Here is a 24,404-nt window from a genome sequence, read left to right as displayed (position 1 = left end):
ATAAGACACAATCTCAAAAGCATGAAAATCTCTATGAAAATAAACCCATACCATTAATTTCAAAATGTAGATGTAATAGCATAGAAATCCTATGTAACCTCTGAACTGACATTATTACTCTGAGTGAATTCAGAACACTTTTGATTCCGATATCTAAAATCCCCAATACTCATATCAATACCTTGCTGCTGACTTCTACATTTCTGTAAAATATATACCCTTCCATGGCAAAAGAAGCAGAGTCTTGAACTATGTTGATGATTGTCATTCTTATTTAGCTTAAATTTTTCTTCTTTAACCCCTCTATATTGTCTGTCAGTCTTCACCATACGAATGCTTTATAAGATTACTAATTAAAGACAAAAGCAGGTTAACAAAATTATGAACAAAACGAGCATATCTGGAATTTAAAGGGTTTTCTAAGGTTGTCTCAGAAGCACAGCCAGGCTGGGGAAGGGCTGAGCCTGAAGCTGCAAATGTAGTTAGAGAAAGTTGCGCATAAGCATTAGATCTCTGGACTTCCCAGGCAGGGGAAGCAATGGGCTTGGCCATGGGAGGAGTAGAGGGTGGGGTCTGGAGAGGAGGGGAGGGACCAGCACAATTTGAATCAGACTTGATTTTGAACTCAGGCCCTACCCCCACTCCTAGGGGATAAAAAGCTTCTAGAGGTTGGGTCATTGCCTCTAGGCATGCAAAATTAGAGAATCTCTCAGCATTAAAATTTGAAAAAAATACCAGAGTGCAAGGGTTCTCTGAAAAAGCATGGCTGGAGAGGGGGCGATATTATATTCCCTTGTGTAAGTATCTTGCTGGCTCCTCCAACAAAAATAAAAAGAAAAATAGAAAATCCACAAAAACAAAGCATATAACATGATCTTATCCCCCATTTGTCTGGTTAAAAGACTAAAATCAAAAATAGGGTAATTAAGGAGTTTAAAGGTCCATTTGAAATAATTTAAAGGGAAAACACTGGGCAATTCAGCAGTACTTCGGATTTAAAGGGTTAGGGTAGGGGAAATTTCTTACCCAACTGAAAGATCAGAAGTGAGGTTCAGCTTTCCTCTTCGTGGTCAGCCATCTGTTAAGGGCTAAAATTCTAGCTAAACTGTCTAAAATATTTAATGAGTGGTCGCCAATAAATTATAAGCTTTAGCAAGAGTTAGACTTTAAGCGTTTATTAAGGAGAATAGAATTTGGTTAAAGAGAGAGAGAAAGGCCTAGATTCTTATCTATTAAAGGGAGAGCACATTTCTAGCTCCGCTCTCCACCCGAGTCCAGAGGAAAGAGCCTCAGAGTGAGCGCCGTCTCTTCCTTCCTCCTCCCACTAGTCCGTGGTCACTTCCTGACGCCAAAGAAAAGACTCCTGGTCTTGCCCTCAAAGACCTTTGTTTCATGGGCGGAACTCTTCTACAGTAAGTCTCCAGCAGGTGGCGTCATTCCATCGTTACAATTGATTGCACGGCTCTCCTTTTATAGATGAGAAAATGGCGCTCAGAGGAGTGTTATGATGGTGCTCCTTCCTCTTTCCTATATTTCATTTAATGTGCAACCTCATCTGGAGCAAGGTCTATTTCTCATTTTCATGTATTACTTCTGAATTTGCATGTTCTCTTTTCTGTAAATTCTGGAAAAGACTCACTTGGTTTATGACTAGGTAAGAAGAGAATAATGGGAAGTGATTGAAGAAGGGGGAAATTATCCGCAGTAGGATAAAGAATATCTCAGAATTCATTCATTCAACAAGTATCTAATATATGCCAGACACTGCTAAGCATTCTAGATGAAGACAACAGATGAAATAGTTTCTGCCTTCAAGGAATTCATTCTATTGGGGAAGGAAACAACTTGCATATGGAAAATTAAATACACACTATAGTGAGGTAGTTTCCAGGGGAGCCCATTAGAGATGAGGAGGTTCAGGATAGGCTTCTCTTAGAAAGTGTTACTTGAGCTAACTTTGAAAGAAGTTGGGGATTACACCAGGGAAAGGCAAGGAGGGACCTGGGGCCAACTTGTATAAGGTGTGGAAACAGAAAACAGAGTGCCAAATCAGAAGAATAATGGGGAGGACAGTTTGGCTGGAACCTAGAATGTCTCATGAGTGAAATCCAGGGAGCCCCGCAGGCTTGAGCACTGGGAATATCCAGGAGGCTCCATGCCTCGGTTTGGGATTTAGAGATCAATGCATGTTTGGAAAGCTCTGGGACCAAAGGTCAAAGTCCCTAGTCCTAGTTTTAAGTGGAAAAAGGGTCAGGGGATCTTGATGGGGTTCACAGAACCCTAAGACCTGGGGCAGGATCTTTCATAGAGCTTCAGTGATGCCTTGTTTCAACCTCCCTTTTTATTTTTTGTGTTATAATATCTGTGTATGTGCCCTTCTTGCTGCAGTACAAGTTATACTACCAGGGCAGGAACCACTAATGTTTGTATCTCCTCTGATACTTAAAATAGTGCTCTGCTCACAGTGCTTTGTTTGTTTATTATTTGTTCACTCATTTATTTATTCACAGTTTAAAAAATTTTACCCATACTGCATGTTTGTTAATTGAATTGAGGTCTTCCGTAGTAGTATACTTTGGACATTAAGTTTAGCTTTCTCTGTACAGTTCATATCTTAATAATCAGATGAAGGAAAAGTCACTGTGATCTAGTACAGGGCTTCTTAAACTTTTTCCACTCCTGACACTTTTTTTACCTGAGAAATTTTTACACAACCCTGGGTATACAATTATATAAAATAGGTATACATAACCTTTTATTGTTGCCAGATTTTTTGCCACCCCTACATTCAGTTACCCATATGAAGTAGCGATGCACAGTTTAAAAAGCTTTGGTCTAGTATAATTTACTTATGAGTCTATCACTTTGTATATTATATTATTATTATTATTTTTGTCTTTCCATTTCAACTCTAGGACGGTTCAGTTGTAGTCCTTGATTCTTCTGAAGTATCTACAGAAAATGAACACATGATCGTTTTCCCAAAATCAGAATTAGAGATCCAGTTTACACCTCTGCAGCCTAACAAGGTATCAGTGAAGCATCCTGGTAGTTCCATACCAGTGACGGTTAAGATATCCAAGCAAAGGAAGAGGAAGAGTACTGAGATGGAAGAGGTAAATCTGTCCCTTACAAGTCAGTTTCTAAAAACTATTGATCATGTTTTACCTTCTCCAGAATTCTCTGGGACCTCCTGATGTTTAGCTGTATTTAAAGTCTCTAGAATCACATTTTAAACATGAATTTCAGAAAATTCTTGATTTAAAAGTTATATTTATGGTTGACCTGGTGTTTTGAAAGGCTGCTGACAGCCACCCTATGCCCAGGTATCAGAATTGTACAAATAACTGGCCTGACACAGGCAAGAGGTATAGAAAGAATACAGTAGCCAGTCACAGAGTAAGAATACACTTGGGTTGAGAGCTCTGGTTCTTAGGCTGGTTCTGATGAACATGTCTAGACTCAGGGACCCTCAGGGATGTTCTTCCCCTCCACCTCACCATGCTGGGAGTTTTTTATGTCTCCATGCTCTTTCTAGTCACTACAAAACCAGTACAAAGCCTTCCTTTCTGTTTCCAAGAAAGAAGCATAAACCTTTGTGCTCTAACTACTTACATGTCAGGATTTAATGGTCTCCAATGTTCTCTTAGCTGAAATGCTGTCTGTTCTACTGCTTAGAGAGTTCCCTTGAAATGCTTTCTGCTCCAGGGGGCCTGCCTCTTCCCTTGGGATATATAGGGGTCCAGCCATAGCCTCTCACATCTGACTTAACTTTTACTTTAGAACTCTGCATATATGGACCAGTTTAGAATATCAGACTTTAATGATCCTTGCTTTAATGTGCTGTGATGTGAGTAAAAAGTGGCCCAATATTTGATAAGGAAGAAATAAACGTGGTGTACCACATGGGGGTATGTGATCTCCATGCTTACCTGTCCTCTTCTATTCTTGTCTGAGGCTTCATAAGTGGGGGCCTCCTTTTGCTTACTGTGCAAAGATATCCCTCGGGTGCTTGGACTGTCCACTTATTTTCCTTTCTCCTTTCCATGGGACTAACTCATCTTCTTTGACAATCCATCATGATTTCCTTTACTATAATATCTCTTCTTTCAAGTTCCTTCTTATCTCTTCCATGTACCTCCATGGTGCCCTTAGTGATGCTAATTTGTAATTTTTTGAAGACTGTACTATTGAATATCTTTCCGCCCTACAAAAACACCAACAGAATACTGGTATTAAAATGGTGGGCTCGGGTTTCTGAGAGAAGTTTGGAGTCATTTCTAGGAGCTTTGCAGTTTCATGAAGGCAATCTAGTCCATCCATCATCCTCTGTTTAATTCTGGGCCCCAATATTGTCTACGTGTACTCTCTGTCCCACATATAGTCCATTCCTCATCCACTTAGTTTTTTCTTTGTGGATGGTTAGACCAAACTCTTTGGAGTGGTTATGGTTCACTTCTAAGAAGCTCTACAACTTTCTAGGGCTCGATGCACCTAGCCAGTATCATTTGCAAATAAGAACACCTGGAGTACCCCACCATCCTTAATGAATCCCTCTTCAACTTGGACTTTGTGCTAGATCCTCCTCCACAGAAGTGAACACAACCTTTTTGGAGGGAGAAGGGGACTAAAAACTATTTTTATTTGATATCTTTATCACCTAAATTTATCCCTGTATTTCTTCTTCTCCTTTCCCCTCCAAGAGAACCCTTATGACAAATAATTTTTTTTAAGAGAAGAGGAAAAAGAAAATTAACAAAACAGATTACCTACTAAAAAAATCTTATTTAGTGTTTCATACTGGTGGACCTTGACCTCTGCAAAGGAAACTAGGAGCGTTGTCAGATTTGTTTACAATTTCACAACATTTGGTTTGATTGTTCTTTCTGTTTCTATCCTTGTCATGTATACATATGTATATATGCATACATGCATATTGTTTTCCTGGCTTTGTTCACTTGTGTCAGTTCATATGTTTTCCCATGCCTCTCGATATTCATCATGTTTTTCATTCCCACAGCACATTACTATCCTATTACATTCATAGAACACACTTTGTTTTTCATTACCCATGACATTTACTTTGTAGTTCTTTGTTACCATGAAAAGTGCTGCCATAAATATTTTACTATTTTTGAGGACTTCTAGTCCATCATCTCCTTGAGATATAGCCCTGGTAGAGGAATCTCTAATTGTGGCTATTCTGGACAATTGGGGATTGTGCCTGTTTAAGTGTTGGATTATCTGGGAGGATGGAGTGAGGATAGCTCTTATAATATTTGCTGAAGAATGAATACAAAAGGAAAGTTGCCCTTTCTCCAACTGTTTTCTATTAGCAGGTTTAGATTTGGGTGTTGTTGTTTTTTTTTTTAAACTATCTTTATGGTATTGACATTAATAATAAGTTAATGTCTTAAGTAACAACATAGTCATTTTTTCTCCCCCCAGAAACTCTTGTGAGGCATGAAAATAAGAAGAATGTCACCCACTCCCAGAAACTAAATTGCCAGACCCAGATGTTTGCAGTTCTGTTCAAAAAGGAACAAAAGGTTTATTTTTTTTTTCATTTCTCTAATAGGCCGTTTTAGCTTACATTTTATTGGCAAAAATTTTAAATGGCATTTAAATCACATTAATTAATTAAGATGTATGACTGTAACCTTTAAGCTCTACATGTAATACCTGGGGTGAAGCAAACTTGATCAAATATAACAGGCTAGTGATACATTGTCACACCCAGCTGGATTGATACTTAACATGTCAACTCTTTGCCACCCCTTGTTGCCAATTTAGTCTCCATCTCAACTCTCTGTACAGCTATCTACAACTCTTGTTTGGTGGTATCTGCTTAAAAGTTCCTCTATTAGTAGCCACTGAAGATTCCCCTTCATCCCATTTGGCCTATGCCCCATCTCCATTTTAATTTCCTTTCCTTGGCCCGTGCCTCAAAGAGAGCATGATTGCCCATGAGTGAGATAAACTATAATCTATCTTCATCGTGAAAAGATCAAAATTATAATTTACTTTGAGTTTCTACTGTTGATTCTACAATGTAAATTGATTTTATCTGTATTGATTTTTATATTGAGTCTGTATCTGCCACCTTTCTGTTGTCCTTGAATTGAGCTCAAGCATTCAAACTCTCCTTCTGAGAGTTATAATTAATGGGAAAATCTGTTACCTACCATACCTTCAGTTCTGGGAAAATTCAGGACATTTGTTTATTATCTTTAAAAGTTCTACAAGTTGATATGGTATGTTTCCATAAGGTATATTGCTCTTCTATGCCTCGTCATTGTAAAATTAAGGAGGCCCTAGTTGCTAGGAAGGTCTGCATCCTAGGTCCACTAACAATGTTCTCAGAGTACAGATGAGTCCATAATAATCAAACATTCCTTAATGACAAGCCCAAGTGGGTGCTAACCTGCTTTCCTTGATGTAATCAATCATGTCATTCCCACCCCAATGATGCTGTCTACCCGGTAACCAACTGTATTATCTTTCCCATCTACCTAACCTCTGTTTTTTAATGTCTATGTACTTCCCAAACCTGATATGAAGGCTGTCAGTCCCTACCTTTGGGGGTCTTTGGTATTGAGAAGCCATAGCTAGGATTTATTGGTTTACTGCTAGTCTAACTTAATAACTTGGACTATCATCTCTGTTAGCCTTAATTTTCAAACATAACAATTGATACACGATGAGGAGGCTCAATCATTTGTTAAGAACGTCAAATTGCTTATACCAGACCTTTTAGGAAATATCAGAATTCTAAATTAGTTTTGTTTTTATTGTTTTTTGCTTATACAGTCATATGAGTTGGAACAGGTTTAAAAATTTTTTTTGCTACTTTGTAATCATAAAGGAATGAGGAGAAAGCAAAGTTAAAGTAATTTAATTCCAGTATTTTTCTACATTTTTGAAAAATAAAAATGTTTTTGCCCACTAGGTTTCCACTGCCCTATCATCTAGAAAGGCATGTTATTCTTTACGGAATCAGGTGCCTTCTCTCAGTAGAAAGTCATCCACTAAGAAAAAAGATGGAACATTACAAAAGTTTGGGGATTTCTTTCAGCATTCACCAACAATTCTTCACACAACAGGTTTGTAGAAAATTAGTTAAATGAATAAGATCTAGTAAAACTTCCCTCCCTTTTCCTCTGAAGAAAATCTTATGTATTCTCTCTTTTGTTATATGATCTTGGTTAAATCTCTTCCCCTTAATTTTTTTTTTAAATAAAGATCTGACAATCTCTGTCCTCCTTTAAGAGGCCTGACTTTGATTTATAGTTGACCACTTCAACTACGTACTGTCCTCTATCCTAGAATCCTTTGTTCTAGCACTTGCCAAATCCCCAAGGCTGGGATTTGTTGCATCTTTTACTATTCCTAACCCTAAATGTGAGTGTCCCTTAAGTTCTGTCTTGTACATTCTATCTCATCAGTTCTCATGGGTTTAGATATTTTCCCTATGATGATGACTTCTAGATCTCTAAGTTCAATTGAACAAATGTTTAAGTACTACTGTAACAGTCACTCCATGTGAGAGACTCAGGAGAGAAATATATTCGGCCTTAATCTCTTTCCTGAATTCCAGTCCCACATCGTAGCTACTGAACATTTTCACTTGAAAGTCCTATTGGCAACACAAATTTATTATGTTCAAAATAATTAATTGTATTCCCCTCACAATCCATCACACCTCACAACTTCTCTGTTTTTGTTGATGACGGCCCCCATCCTTAAATTTGCTGATTGCAGGTATCCCTCTCTGCCACCCAGTCTAATTCATTGCCAAGTCTTGTTGATTCTATTTTTCTATTCATTTCTTTCTCTGCCATCATATGGTCACTACTCAAGTACAGGGCCCTTATCACTTCTCACTTTGACTCTTGTAATGGTATCTTAAGTGGATCTTTCTAGTCGCATTTTAATACAATCTATCCTTTCCTAGGCTGCCAAATTAACATCACTAAGATATAGGTCTGACCATATCATTTTTCTGTTTAAAAATCATTAGTAGCTTCATATTGCCTTTAGGATAAAATTTAAACCCCTCAGCCTGATATTTATTTTTAGCTCTTTAAATTTAATTTGCCCTCCTATTCCTTTATCCTCTTGTGTACCCTTCCCATAAAAAAACAGAGAGAGAGAGAGAGAGAGAGAGAGAGAGAGAGAGAGAGAGAGAGAGAGAGAGAGAAGCAAAACATAACAAATACGACGTAGAGTCAAGCAAAAGAATTCTGACTTTGGCCTCATCTAAAAAATTGCCTTAGTCTCTACTTGGTCCATTATCTCTGTCAGGAGGTGGGTGGCATGATTCATCATCTGTCCTCTAGAATCATAGCTGATCATTGCTTCATCAGAGTTCCTAAGTATTTTAAATTATTCTCTCTCAATTGCTAATTTCACTTTGCATTAGTTCAGACTAGTCTTCTCGGGCTTCTCTGTAACCATTCCCTGCATCATTTCTCATCTAGACTCCCACCTTAGCTGATCAGAGCATAATAGTTTCCACCTAGGTGTGGTTGTTCAGGCCAAATCTCATCAGTAAAGTCCTTCAGCTATCTAAATGGATCTGTCTCCACTCCTTTGACCCAGGTGTATCTTACTTTCAAGAAGAACTTAAACCTTGGATTAGGGGTGGAGGAGAGAGAAAGGACTAAGAAAGATATCAATTATTAATAATTATTTCTCACACTTCTATGCCTGGGATGCTCTGCTTCCCTCCCCCTCCTACAATTCCTAGCTTCCTTCAAAGTTCAGCTTGTGTATTACATCTTTTTTTTTTTTTTTGATCTTCCTGGTTGTTAGTGCTCTCTTTTTCCTGAAAGTGCTTTGTAAAATATAAACTCCTTCAGGGCAAGGATTGTTTTCTGTCTGTATTTCTTAGCTCCTGGACTTTTTCCATGACTACTCATGTATAACTTATTTTGAATTGCCAGTGTTCTTGTGGGTGGGGGGTAGGCATGGAGGAAGGAAGAGAAGTTGGAACACAAAGTTTTAAAAAATTGATGTTAAAATTTGTTTTTACATATATTTTGGAAAATAGAATTCTTTTCAAAGAAAAAACAAAAATTTATATGTAGCAGGAACTTATTAAGTTTTAGCCAAATTTGTTGAGAATAGTATTGGAACTCTTCATTTACCTTCTCTTCCCAAAGTGTCATTTTAGCAATCAATACTTCTGGTACCTTTTCTTTTTTTTTTTAATTAGGAAAGCATTCATGACTTCTTTTATTTATTTATTTATTTTTATTTTACATATAAGGTATTTTTTTTCATTACATATAAAGATAGTTCTCAACCTCTGCCCATACAAGCTTTACAATTTCAGACCTTTCTCCCTCCCTCCCCCCTCCCCCAGACAGCAGGCAATCTGACATAGGCCATATCTACATATCTATATATCTATATACATATACATGTAGATATAGATAAATATATCTATACACACATATGTATATACACATAATAACATTAATCCCATTTCTGCATTAGTCCTGTTACAAGAGAAAAAATCAGAGCAATGATGAAAAACCTCAAAATAGAAAGAAAAACAACAGCTTCTGGTACCTTTTCAAGGAATCCATTCCTTTTTCAGGAGGGCTGTAACTGGAATGTTCTTCTCCCACCCTTCTCCCCTCCCCACCCTGTAATTGTTTAGATGAATTTTAAGAAAGCAAACTTAACTTTCTAGCAAAGAAGCTGATGGAAAAAATGAGCCCTTTCAAAGCCCGCTGTTGCCCGAGACCAGGTAAAGAAATGGATCCCGACCAAAGCGAGCCCAAACGGAAATTATATACAAGTGAGATTTCCAGTCCTTTGGATATTGCTGGTCAAGTGGTGAGTAAAATTTCTGTGTTTGGGGTTTGGCAGTCAGGGACATGTTAACATTTCAAATGCTGGTGTGAATTTCTTTCCTGACCAAATGTGTTAGAAACAAATGCTTTGTATGCATCTGAGGAGAGTACATTCTCTGGTTCAGACATGTTAATTCTATACTTGTAAAGGTTATAATTTTGCACATGAAAGCCACCGTCATTTTACTTTTTTTTTTTTTTTTTGGTCAAATCTTTATTGGATAATGTATTGGGTGACTTGGGCAAGGCAGACAGGGTCCAGTCTAGTCCTTTTTGGCAGAGGCCTTCCTCATGGCAGCCAGGAAGTTGCTGAGCTCTTCTCTCTTCCTCTTGGCTCAGATGTGAGTTCCTACCCTTTCTTTTGATGAACTATAGGGCTTGCTTATCCTTGGAGACCTTTAACAATTCCATGGCCCACCTCTCATAAGGGGCAAACCACACACCTCCCGGATCATATCTCTCACAAACTTGGTGTCGTTTGGTCAGCGCCCACAGCAGCGGCAGTGTCTGGCTTTGAACGTTCTTGGTAACTTTGTGGCCCTTGTTGAGGCCACGGCCATGGGGTAGCGGATGGCCATGGCTGTGAGGCGTGCGGAGGGAGACACAGAGTAAGTGGGGAGAACTCCTAGAGGCCTCCTGGAAAACCCACAGGCCTCCCTAGAACCAAAGCCCCAAGAGCCATCGCCCCCTCCCTCCAGGGCAGCCCTGAGGGAATGGGGTGGGAAGCAGCTGGTCTGAGTCGCTGATGGCACCAGATTCCCCAGTAGGCACCCTCACAGGTTCATCATTTTACATTTTTAAAGCTATTCATGGCTTTTGATATTACATAGTGATTCAGTTAGTAATTTCCCTTTCTTGGGTAATCCCCTAATCATTGGATAATGAAAACAAAAGAATGACATAGTCCAATAAGAAGTGTCAGGAGTGTTAAAGCTCATGTTTAGCAGATCTGATGAGGAAATCTAAGGATATAGAGGATTCTTAAAACCCATATGGTGGAAGAGGCTCAAAGAAGGGATAGGAACTATGCTCAGGGTAGATGGGGGTGAAAGCTGTTGGTGGAGAGGGTATTGCTCACTGAATGTTTTTACTTCTGTCCTTTTTCTGAAGAGAAGGATCTTTAAACTGGAAAGGACAGAACAGAAATAGTTAATAGAGATTTTATACCATCATTGATGAATTCTGATCACCAGGCCTAAATGAATTAAATCTGAAGGCACTGAAAGAACTGGCAGATTAAATTGCAGCCATTTAAGTCATAATCAGTCAATCACCAAGTATTTATTAATCACTTGTGACTTGCTAGTAATCTCTGAAAGATTGTCAAGAATGGGAGACATACCACAGGATTGGAGAAGGGCCCAATTTTTGCAAAAGAGAGGGGAATGTGTCCAGGAAGCTTGTCTTCAATTCCAGGAAAAATTTCTGGACTGTGTTATTAAAGGGATACTTGATGCATTTAGAAAAAGAAGTGGGTGATCACAAAGAGCCAGCCAGCTCCTATGAATTCACCAAGGACAGGTCATACCAGACTAGCTTGTGGTCCTATTTTGGACAAGTTGATGAGCCTTCGAGATTAGCAGGATGCTGCTGGACACATAGTTTAGTTATATTTGGCAAAGTATTCAATAGTCTGTAACGTTCTTTTTGTTTGAAAAGACTGTTGAAATGTAGGCTAGACAGCATGTGCTCAGGTGAAATTAGAACTGGTTAGATATCCATGCACAGGGAGTGCTTATTAACTGCCAAAGAAATCAGAGACAGCCTCCAAAGGTTTACTACTAAGTACTTCTCTTCAGGTTTAAAAAACTCTGTGTGTGTGTGTGTGTGTGTATCCATGCACATGTGAAAAACAAGCAAGTAGTGGAATGCACATAACAAAGGCTAGCCATATACTACTTGTAAGATGTGAGGTGAATACCATCAAAAAAGGGCTTTGGAAACAACTGGGGCAGGGAAGGTGGAGTGGGGAGCTTCTTATCTAGACATCATAGAACATAGCAACAGTGTAGGGCACAGGTTGGCAAGTCATAGTCCATGGGGCAGCTCTGCCCAGCAGATTTCTATACAGCCCTGATTTGTATATTTTCAAGTATAATAAAACTTTATTTGAAAATCTAACAACCATTCTTAGTTTTGGGGCAGTACAATATAACAGGTAGCAGACTGGATTTGGCCTGTGGGGCCATAGTTTATAGTCCCCCTGGTATAGGACACTACAAAAATTACGAATCCCTGGTATAGAGAGTGTGCTCCATAAGGTTTTCAGATGACACAGAGCTGGAAGAGATAGCTAACAACTAGACCACAGAGCCAGCATCCAAAAAGTTGACAGACTAGCTCATTGGACCAATTGAATAAGATGAAATTTAATAGGCTAATAACATGTATTATTACTATTAATAGTAATATGAGTCATAATCAGTTGATCACAAAGTGTTTATTAAACACTTGTGACTTGCTAGTAATCTTTGAAAATTGTCGAGGATGGGAGACATACCACAGGATTGGAGAAGGGCCCAATTTTCACAACAGGGAAGGGAATCTGTCCAGGAAGCTTGTCTTTATTTCCAGGAAAAATTCTGGGATGAACATAATTATAAACTTGTATCAAAAACTACACAAGTGTCTGGGGAGGCATCAGGAGACAAAGGAAGAGGTAAGTTTTAGCTTCAAATAGAGAAGCTTCAGGGGGAAAGTGGCAGTTGTTTCCAAGTATTTGAAGGTCTATCATGTGAAAGAGCTGCTAGGCTTGCTCTGTTTCAAAGAGGCTAATTAAGACTTAATGTAAGTAAAAACTTCCTAACAATTAAAATTGTCCAAAATTGGATCAGAACAGTCTCAGAAGGTGGTTTGTGTTACTCCCCCCTCACTTGATATTGAAATAGACTGGACTACTCGCTTTGGGGATAGATGTTGTAGTACAGATCCTGCTTTAAGTCTAGGTTGGACCAGAATGTCCTCTGGGTATCCTTTCAACTTTGAATTTCTGTGATGTTATAACCCACTATTATCACTTTTACTGTTAGGTTATAAGTGAATAGCTGCAAAAAACAAAAAACCCAAAACAAAAAAATAAACCAAAAAACCCAACCTTTTCAAATTAGCAACCAAGTCTCTTCACTACCCCTTTTCTATGAAATTGAATTATAGATGACAATAAGAACTTTTTCACATGTACATTTGCTTGCTTGAACAAGCAGGGGAAAGTTGAATGGAAATGCAATTATAGAACAAGAATTGAGCAAGAAGTAATCTAAAACATTTTGAAAGATCTGCGAGTAGTCCGCCAAAGGAAAGAAACTTGGAGGTGGCAAAGCAGGGGGGAAAATAGTTGTTGTTTACTTATTTAAAAATATACTTATGTGTCGATCATTTTCCCATCCATAATGTCTTGCTTATGAGCAAAATAGAATTTTAGAGTGGCGGGGGGATCCTTAGTGATAATCTGGTCAACCCCTATCATTTTACTGAGAAGAGAATATGAAAGCCAGAGAGAGAACTGATTTGTCCATAGTCACAAAACATACTTAGTGGATAAGTATTGAAAGCACTGGGCTAGTTAGTTAGACATTGTAGGAGTTAGATAATTTCAGACCTAGTAGCAACCCTCTGTAAGGGGGTAAAATTCTAGCTATACTGTCTAAAATATCTAATGAGTGGTTGCCAATAAATTATAAGCTTTAGCAAGAGTTTAGACTTTTAAGCATTTATTAAGGAGAATAAGAATTTGGTGAAGAGAGAGAGAGAGAGAGAAGCCTAGATTCATTTATCTATCTCGGGGAGCTACAGTTCTCCTGCTCCGCTCTCCACGAGAGTGAAAGAGCGAGAGAACCAGCCTCGCCCCCTCTTCCTCCTACAAGCAAACGTCACTTCCTGATGCCAAAGAAAAGCTGCATGGCTTGCCCGCAGATGCCTTCTCCTCATGGTGGAGTTTTCCTACAGTAAGTCTCCAGCACGTGGCGTCATTCCAATTGTTACACCTCATGGGATTTATTAATTGTTTCTTCTTTCCCATTCATTGAGTAGCAGATCTCACAAATTGTAAGCCTTCTCTAACAATTGCTGATCAGCCAGTTCTGCTACAAAGCTGTTTCTTCACATTGTTCAGCTACTTAAGATTTTGTATGTTTCTGTGAAATTCAGCATAATTTATGTTTCTATAATCAAGTGTTTTTAATAATTCTTTCTGGAGTAACAATTTTCACACTTTAATGTGTGGGTTAGTAGATGCTTTCTTTTGTGGATTGGGTATTTTCTAGGGAAAAGAAAAATTATGTTATTTCTTAAAAATTGTTTTTCATACTTTAAATATGGGGGTGCCTATTCGTCAGACAGGATACTAAAAACAATTGGCAGTTATCTATGCCTGTCTACCTTTTATTCAAAATAATTTATCAAGAATAAATAGTAATTTGTGACCAATTGTTTCTTCCTCTACAAGCCATGTAAATCTTAAACATGTGAATAACTCCATTTCCTTCAGATTTTTATGGATCAAAAAGAAAAGGAAAGTGATCACCAGATTCTCAAACGTAGACTCCGAACCCGAAACAGCCAAATGAGTCTGATTTGGAGACTATTTTAGTGGACTCTCATGCTAATCATGTAATTTATGCCCCTCCCTTTTTAAAAATGATTGGTACATATTATGATGCCTTAATTTTCTCTGTTATACATTCGTGTTTTTTATATACATGCTTTATACTTGTACTTCATTAAGAAGAATTTATCAAGAACTGTTCATTTGTGAATCTTGAGGCTTGGAAAAGTAGCCTTTTTATGTGTGTAAATTTCTTCCAGATGACTAAATATGAAGATATGAGGGTAATGGGAAGTATTAAGCAGGATACCACCTCCTAAATCGTTTTTCCTGGGCTTTGGAACATGGGAAAGAAGCTTTTTGACTATACAATATCTATCTGAGCTGAAAAGGGGAAAGATTAAAAAAAATTAATCATAAATATTCATGGATCTGTCATCTCATTGTTTTGGAAGTTCTTTCCACTGATGCAGATCACAAGCTATCCCTTTCTGCTCATTCTGTGCTATTCTCATTCTGTCTTCCCATAAATTTTCCATATGCAATCCATCCATAATATTGGAATGCTCCTTTTTCTCCTGATATCTAGCACCTCATAGTCCCTCAGCCTCATCAGGTGTCCTGCCCATCTAAATATTTCTATGCATCACATCCATTTACAAAAATTGATCATGTGTTAGTGTGTACAAAGACTGAAGTAATAAACGGCTTTTTCTTACTATGCTGATGGATCTACGGTCTCATTCATAATTTTTCCTCCAATGAAGTGTATCCCCAAAAAATCCACACATGCTAATCCTGTGTAATTTTTCTATGTCTTTCCATAAGTTTTCTTCATGGGCTCATGAGCCACAATTGTGTGCTCTGGGGATCTTTTATTTGTATTTCTTGATGACAACTAGGCATGCAGGTTGTTCACCAATTTTCTCCTCTTCTGCCTACTTGACTGACTAGTCTTTTTTAATCATATATTTCTTTGATGACATCTGTTAGGTCATTTGTATTTTATGGTCCTTATTTGTAATATACCACAGCCTATTCATTACCTTTCCATTGGCCTTCAGGTGATCTCCTCAGCAACTGAAAGGATTCCATTTATAATCTGAGCCTGACAGTCATGCAAAGAATGAGGTTTTGATGCCTACAAGACAGAAAAAAATTAAATGGAGATAGATCTAATGGCCAAGCAAGCTGTTTCTACGGCTCTACTAAGTCTGAGAAAATGTCATCCAGAAACCGTCACACATGTTAAAAATGAAGGCTAAACATCTTGTTAAGTAAAAAATTCATTACTCAAAAATTCAGAAACCCTGAATGTTAAAAACAATTTCAATGATTAAACTTCCAAATGATTATTTTCATGAGCTTATAGCATTTAGACTTCTGAAGTTATTGAAGCTTCAAACTGCCCTAAGACTTTTGGGACATGCTGCATTTTTGCTAACAGAAAGAAGAAGGATAAATTAGAAGCCAATTCCACTAAAATACACAGAGGGATTCACATAAAAAATAACTTCAAAAATAGTTTTTACAGGAATAATTAAAATTTTAAATGACTGGAAAGACATTTAATAGTCATTACGGCTGTGCCAATATAATGGTGATTGTAGTTAAATTAGCCTGCAATGTTCATATTATGTCACGTCGACTGCCAAGGGGCTGCTTTGTTTAACTCAACAAAATAATAAATCCAGGTGGAGGCACAAAGGTCAAGAATTCAAGGGGAATAATTTATTTTTTTAAATGGGAATAAAGCAGATCCAGCATTATTAAATTTAGATTACATTAAAAAGCCATTCAGAATCCAAAACTATTTGGAGCTGTTTAATCAGTGGAATAAGCTACATTTGAACAAACCTAGATAAAAGCAAGTTATCAGAAGACCAGGGTTCAATAAGCCCAATAGCAAGCTACTGAGGATAGTATGCTTTGTTTGACACAGAAAGAAAACCACAAAGCAATTTGATAGGAAATAGTTTTAGGGGCAACATCTTAAAACCATATAACATTAATGAGAGCTGACATGTAGTGTTTCAACATTTATAAAGCAGATTAACATAAATCGCTTTTTTTTTTGGACCCATATAACCATTCTGTAGTTACTGGAAGCGTGCTTATTTCCATTTTACAGATAAAGAATGTTGGGGATGGGATTTAAGTCCAATGAGTTTTCCACTATACTAGGCTGCTTCTCAACAATACTTCAATAAGTTCCAAATGGATAATATATTACATATTAGCAATGGCAAAGGGGGAAAAATACTAGAGAAGAATGGGAAGTCATATCATTCTCAACAAAAATTAGGAGAAAAGTTCATAAAGGATAGGAAAAGTGTTGATAGGGCCATGGGGAGACAGGCACGTGAATACGCCAGGTGGAACTGTGGATCTGTCCATCTTATTTGGAAAGTAATTTGTAATTGTGTGAGAAAAGGGGGAAAGGGAATATGCAGTTATTAAGGGCCTAATGTTTACCAGATGCTTTACAAATACCTCACTTGGTCCTCAAAATAACCCTGGGAGGTAGGTACTATGATCCCATTTTACATTTGAGGAAAACTTGGGCAGATAGAGGTTATGTGATTTGCCCAAAGTAAAAAAGCTAGTGTCTAAATTTGAAACCAAACCTTCCTGACCTGCAGGCCCAGCACTCTGATCAAAAGAAAACTCCCAAGTATACAAACCTATTCCTAACAGCTCTATTTGTAGTAGCAAAATGCTAGAAACATTCTATAAGTATCATAGATTTAAGAGCTGGACGACCTTAGAGTCAGAACTAAGATCCAGACAAGTTGAGCAAGACCATACGAGGAGGGATCAATGGCCAGACAAGTTGTCAATATGAATGTAAGGGAATATATTATGTACTGTAAAGAACAATTAATATGCAGAATTAAGGCATGTGTGAACTGATGCAAAGAAAGCAAACCAGAGTAATAAAGCTGCAAAATTACTTATAATGATGCAAATGAAGATGATGAAAAGACCACAGAATTCAAGTCAAATTCTTTGGTTAATATTGGTCCAGATGATTGATTTTTGAAAAATAAAATTTTATTGATATTTTTGTTTTTATATCATCTACCTTTCCTACTGTATGGAGCTATGCCTCACAATAAAGAAGAAAAAAAATTCAGTAAAATCAACCAGCACCAAAAGCCTAGTGTTGCATGCAGTCTTCCAGACCCATGGTCTGCAAAGAAGCAAGGGAGGTGTCTTTTCATACCTCCTCGTAGGGACCAGCCAACCATAGTCATTTTATAGTCATAGCATTCATTTTGGCTTGTTTTATTGTTTTTTTCATTGACATTGCTGTCACCTTCGTGTATATTGTTTGCCTGGTTCTACTTGTCTTTCCAGACTTCTCTATATTCATATTTGTCATTACTTATAGCATAGTAGAATTGTGGCGCTTTCATGTGCTATAGTACTTAATCATTCCCAGTCAATGGATATCTACCTTGTTTCTAGTTCGTTGCTACCATCAAAGGGGATGCAATAAATATTTTGGTCTACACAGGACCTTTCTTTTTGAAATTGGCTCTCTTGATGTACAGTCAAAATATCAACATTTGAGAGTTTCATTTTGGGGACTTTCAAGCATTCAAATGATTTTTTTAGTAACTTATTTTCATTTTCTCATTGTAATCACAACACATTCATGGCTATAAGCAGTAGAGAAAAATTTGAGAGGTGCAATGTGGGCGAGTTTGTGGAGCAGCTGATATCATAATAGGCACTTCATTGGTCTTGTTTACCCTACCATTGTAAAAAGCTCCCCATGCATTTGTTGCATGTTTTCATTGTTTGCCTTTAAAATTCAAGTTTTGTATTGCAGTTATGTCTCTGCTGATCTGGTCAAGCTGGTATGGCCTTCATAATCTCCAAAGCCATCCACCAGTCATAGTCAGCCTCTCCCTTTGTTTTCAGAGGGCAGCCAAGATGAGAGGTTTTACAGTAAATATAGCATACAAATACAATGCCCTTACACCACCATCTTGATACAGTGGGAAGTTAAGATTCAGGTTGGAAAAAAGTTTTTATCTTAAGAATTTGATTTGTCGTACAGTGTTTATGGTGCTATAGATTTCATGTGTTATAAAAAGTGAATATTGTCTGAAATCAATTTTTCTCAATTTAGATATTAGCACAAAAGGTCACAGAGTTCTAGGGAATTACTAGTGAAAAAAGAACTATTTTGTGTATTACCACTTTTGTAAGCTGCATTTTAATGGGTTATTTCATGGTTATTGTGTTAGGAAAAGTGCGTGTTATCAGAATTAATATTTTTCTTATGAAGAATTGGATACAGAAAAGTGTATTTCAGCAATCTCTAGAGAAGGATTACAGTTTTGGGTGGTTGTGGGGACAAAACTCCCTATTTCCCATGGGTCCAATATATCAACATTTATGGTTTTTATTTTCTCACTGTTTTCTAGAATGTTACTCCTGTGAGAGCTGAGGACTGACAGTATTATCTCCAACAGTCAAATCTCTGACTCAAGCATATGGAATTTTAGATACTCTCTTGGCATAATTCTTCATTTTTTTTTTTTTTTTCCTCTCCAGAATGCTGTATCAATTCAAAGCTCCAGTTGGCCCTCTGTACCAATTCCCCTCCTGGTCCTGTTTATGACTTCCAGATTTCAAATCCATGCCTCTGCTGCTGGCTCATCTTGGAATTTCTCAGTACTTGGGAACTCCTCACCCTGGAATATCTATCTACCTCTGTGATCTCACATTAAAAATACCAAAAACTCATAAATAAGCACCAAAATAAATATGAAAATCAAAATCAATCAATATTTTTTATATAGCAAGTAACTTGATCTACCAAAGAACTCTACCAAAAATTTAGCCAGAATCCACAGGCAATAGGAATGGGTGTCCTTACCAAGCAAAGTCAGTGTCAATGCAGGCAAAAGAAAAAAAAAAGCACTAACTTTCAACACCACCAGAAACCAGGCAGAGACATGTAGAACCTGCAGGACTCAGTGTTCAGACAAGCACCAAGAACTGGGGTTCTCTAGAAAGCCCTAGGGTAGTCGTTAACACCTGGGGTCAGAAGAAATCTCCAGCAAGGAACCTTAGAAGCCACATGAATGGCTGCAACAAATGTAGTGTGGCAGCACTAGGCCAAGACAGTCCAGGTGTCTGTCAATGGGTCTGTCCTGAAACACCATAGAAAGTTCTGAAATCCAGCACTCGGTATCAGTGATGTGGGGAGGGAGGAGGGAGGATCTCCCTCCTAGGAGATGGTGGCCAGGTCAGGAACCTAGGTGCCCCAGAGGAAGAACAAGCAGGACCCAATCACTCCACCCAAAAACAATATCAGGGAAGCAGAATCTGACTGGCATAAAACCCCAATTCGGGAACTAAAAGCTTGAGAGATGAGTAGATCAAAGAAACACAAAAATTAAGATAATTACAAAGAATAAAAAATTTTGTAGATCTAGACATGGCAAAAAAAAAAAATGCTTAGCAAGAGAGAGTAACCCTATAGCTCAAAAAGGGGAGAAAATGGATTTTTCACAAGGACCTCCACGAATACCTAGATGAAGAAAGAGATAAAGAATGAAAATTTTAAGTCTGGAGAAAAGCAATTAAGACTTCCATTTTTTAAATTTTTTGGTTGTTCAGGTTTGATTTCTTTTTTCCAAATCTGAAATTCTCATTGTGTCTTGTGAAATGCAATTAATGCTTCATGTATTTTGACTACTTTATTTCTAAGGCAAGTCGCTTACTTTATTGTCTTTTGTGTTCATCAGTTTCAAGCTGGAATAGACCTCCTAAAGCCATCTAGTCTAACACTCATTTTATAGATGTGCAAATGGAGTCACAGAGAGGTTACTATTTGCCCAATGTTACACAAGTTCTAAGAGACAGAACCAGGTTTTGTGCCCAGGACTTCTGTTTGTTTGTTTGTTTTTTGGTGGGGAAATGGGGGTTAAGTGACTTGCCCAGGGTCACACAGCTAGTTAAGTGTCAAGTGTCTGAGGCTGGATTTGAACTCAGGTACTCCTGGTCAGCGCTTTAACCACTGTGCCATCTAGCTGCCCCGGTGCCCAGGACTTCTGATCCCAGTTCCAGCATTATTTCTACAGTTTCAAGTTTTTTGTCCTAATTATGGTCCAGATGAGTGACTATAAATTAGCTGTGAGTTTGGATCAAATAAAGATGAAGATATCTATATGTCCATAGATCTCTATATAGAGACATATACCAACTATAAGAGTATGAGGTGACCCAACCATATGAATATGAAGCTAAGCCAGAAGTTCATAAGGTATGGCAGATTCTACCATGGCAGAAAGGGTACACCAGCCTAGCCAAGGACAGAGAGGCTCATCATCAGTAGGAACCCATTTGGAATTCTTTGGACATACCAGTTTAGGACATAAATAAAAATACAAAATGTCCCTCTCTGTCCTGTGTGATACTGCCTCATTTATGCCCCTCCATATTTGCAGTGTTAGTGATAAAAAATATGGTAGCTAGTGCTAAGAATTCCATAGGTTTTTAGATCACCTATAAACTTCAACTTGACAGATGGTATCTAAAATGCAAGATCTTTGTTTAATAATAATAATACAACAAGTGGCATTTATATATCACCTAAATGTGCTAGGTACTTTACCAATTATAATCTCATTTGATCCTCACAACTACCCTTGGAGATAAGCATTATTAATCTCCCTTTTACATTTGAGGAAACTGAGGCAAATAGGTTAAGTGACTTGCCCAAAGGCAACAAGAATTAAATATCCCTGGGCATTTAGTGAACTTGGATCTCAGTGCTGAACAATGAGTATTTACAAAATACTACCACAAAAATAATTGGAATTTATGCACAAACACTATTAAGAGAAGGAAGAGGTAGAGAAATTCTACAAATAACTGGACAAGACACCCACCCATACACACATTCAATCAACAGATAATTTGATATTCAGTGATTTCAATGCCAAGAAGAAAATAGATGAGGATGGTGAGAAATATATTGGAAATGGGTTAGAAATTAATGAGAGAACCTAAAGACCTCCAGAAATAAATGAGAGAACCTGAAGAATGCACACCACATGGAGACCTCACACACATATCATGAATATATTTCAGCCTTCCTTTTGTGTTTTCTCTATCCCCACAAAATTGTAAGTTCCCATGATGCAGGGACTGTCTGTTTTTCTCATTTGCATCTCCATCACGCTTGGTACACACAACTTAGCAGCACAGTGCTTGGCACATAGTGCTTAAAAAATGTTTATCATATTGTATATCTATTAGACATAAGAAAAACTGAAATTGCATTTTAACACACAGGAAATGACTCATTAATTTTGTAGGAGTCAGCTGCCCATGTTATAGTCCATAAACTCATTTGAGCAAAGATCAAAATTATTAAGAAGCTAGAAGAAATAATAGAAATGAGGGGAAGATATGACATGCAATTGAAATTACTAAATCCTGACCTACTTAAAACAAGTTATTGATGATACAAAAGGGTAAGAGATACCAGGTGAAGAAATTTGAACTTGATTTTGTAGGCAATGGGAAAGCTATTAAAGTGTTTAAACATGGAGTGATAGGACAATGACAGAGCTATAGTGTATTTAGATTAATCAATTAGTAATGTGCAAAAGTTTATAGAAAAGGCAACTGGAGACAGAAGACCAGTGATTGGAGAATTCCAAACTAAAAAGGAAGGAAACAGGAATGCTGTTTGAGGGAGCAGTAGGAAGTCGAGTGTGACCAGAATAGAGAGAATGCTTGACTGAGTCAAGAAGATCTGCGTTCAAGACCTTTATCTGAAACTTTCTGGTCAGTGGACCATGGTTTAGCCATTTAACCCCTCTGAGCCCCCAGTATCCTCCATTCATAACGTGGGTATAGAATCTATCCCACAGGGTTGCTACGTGTATTGAATAAACAATGCATGAAAACTGCTTTGGAACATTTTAAAGTGCTATATAAATGTCATTTGAATATAACATGATACAAATGACAATATAAATGACAATATTAATGGCATAAAGCATGATTGCCATTTGAAAGACGTGTGGCATAGTATAATCTTTCCTGTATTCAGGCTGACCTGGTTTCATGTCTGACTTTTGATACACACCTAGCTATGTGACCATAGACAAATCATTTTGATCTTTTCCTACTCTAAGCAATCTGAAATTAGAATTATACAGGAGTCACTGACCTAAATCAGTGCAAAGGCGTTTCAATGCTTTAAGTTTCCATATACCAAAGAAATCACAAGTCCCATCCAAAAATGCCATTCCCTTCCCTCATCCTTACCCAACCAAAGCAAAATAAAAATTCCCTTTAATGATATAGAACAACCCTGGGGGCACTGAGAGTAGTTAAGTACTGTACTCATAGCCATAGACCTGGCATGTGACTCGAACCCCAGTATTCCAAAGGGCCAGCCCAATATCCACCACCACCATGTCTTTCTTGGTATATTATTTACATTACTTTGTATAATCACATGCACATTCATTCATCAGTCAATACAATGAATATAGTAGTGATGGGCATGTAATCACTTCACATCTATGCCAGTTTTTAAAGAGCCTGGAACAGATTTGTACATATTTAAGACTGATTGTTTAAGCTGATGGTGGTTGTATCTTTGCTCTTACCATATGGACGATTTGTTTATGCTAAAGAACACAAGCCCTTGATGCTAACACTATACCCGTGAAAAAGCAAGATCCACTCTTGACAACCAAAATTGTATAGGCTGCGGTTTTCCAGGGACCCAAGTTGTGGCTAAAGTGGCTACAGCCTGTGTTACTTTGTATAATAAGTATATTACTGAAAAGCTATGTGTCAATCAAATATAAGTTGCAATCACTTTTCTATGTATTCATGAAAAGAAGCTCACCTCCTTATAGGGATCATCAGCAAATTATTTTGTGGGGAGAATAATCCTTTTTATCCTTTACCAGACCTGGAGAGTTTTATAGTACTGGTTTCCAACCTCATCATTCAACCTCGAAAAACTGCTCTCTCCAAAATTACCAATGAATCTCTGCCAAATGTTAGTGACCTTTTTTTCTCAATCCTCATCCTTCCTGACTTCTATGTAGGTTTTGACACTTAATTACTTTCTTCTCCTTGATACTCTCTTCTCTATATGTTTTTCAAGACACCTACTCTCTCCTGGTTCTTCCCCTACTGACTGTTCCTTCTGTGGTTTCCTTTCCTGGATCTTCATCCAGAATTCTGCCTACTAGCCATGGGTCTCCCACAATGCTCTCACCTCTCCTCCCTCTATACTATTTCACTTGGTGATCTCATTAGCTCCCATGGATTCAATGATCATTTCTTTGCTGATGATTCTTAAATCTCCTTATCCAGCCCTAATCTCTTTGCTGAACTCCAACAGCTCATCTTCATCTTCCTGCTAGGACATTCAAACTGTCTATCCTCTAGACATCTTAAACTCAACATGTCCAAAACAGAATTTATAGTCCTCCTCCCCTAATACTTTCCCCCTTCTAAAGTTCTGTGTAATTTAAGATTCTAAAGTGTGCCCCCAGTTTGGGGGAAACTGACTAAAAATCACTGATAAAACGAGTTTAGGTTTTTAAGGGTTTATTGAAATAGAAAGAAAAAGATGAGAACAGAATTCTAACAGCCTGGCATTCCTATCTTTCCTCAAATTTCCTGTGAAGTCCTCTGCCGCCACCACCATCAAGTCCGGAAGCCAAAAGGGCCAGCGCTCTCCACACAGGCTCCCTTTCCTCCTTCCTGTCTCCTCCCAGACCATAGGAGGCTCTCCAGTTGATTGGGCTGGTAGACTTGATAGACAGCACCCATGAGAAAACGTCATTTCCCTGACGCCAAGGAAAAGCCCACAATGCCTCTGAGGCATTTTTCCTCATGGTGGGCAAGCTCGCCACAGCAAGTCTCCAGTAAGGGTGGCGTCATTCCAAATCATTACAGTTCCCTTTTATTTTATTTATTTATCTATTTTATTTATT

The 24,404-nt window shown here is 37.9% G+C and overlaps 1 protein-coding gene across 1 annotated transcript in view; it reads left to right on the top strand.

Annotated features, from left to right (window-relative positions):
- Positions 1-15,109, top strand: part of KIF20B (kinesin family member 20B) — a 101,777-nt gene extending 86,668 nt beyond the window's left edge. Inside the window, 7 exon segments of the mRNA XM_043986042.1 lie at positions 2,916-3,116; positions 5,430-5,486; positions 5,489-5,533; positions 5,535-5,549; positions 6,950-7,103; positions 9,701-9,846; positions 14,350-15,109. Coding sequence (XP_043841977.1) covers positions 2,916-3,116; positions 5,430-5,486; positions 5,489-5,533; positions 5,535-5,549; positions 6,950-7,103; positions 9,701-9,846; positions 14,350-14,451 — 720 coding nt within the window. The 3' untranslated portion in view covers positions 14,452-15,109.
- The last annotated feature ends 9,295 nt before the right edge of the window (positions 15,110-24,404 follow it).

The sequence above is a fragment of the Dromiciops gliroides genome, chromosome 2, assembly GCF_019393635.1.
Source record: "Dromiciops gliroides isolate mDroGli1 chromosome 2, mDroGli1.pri, whole genome shotgun sequence".
Taxonomy (NCBI): Eukaryota; Metazoa; Chordata; class Mammalia; order Microbiotheria; family Microbiotheriidae; genus Dromiciops; species Dromiciops gliroides.
The sequence above is the reverse complement of the archived record's forward strand: the minus strand, read 5'-3'. Positions and strand labels throughout refer to the sequence as shown.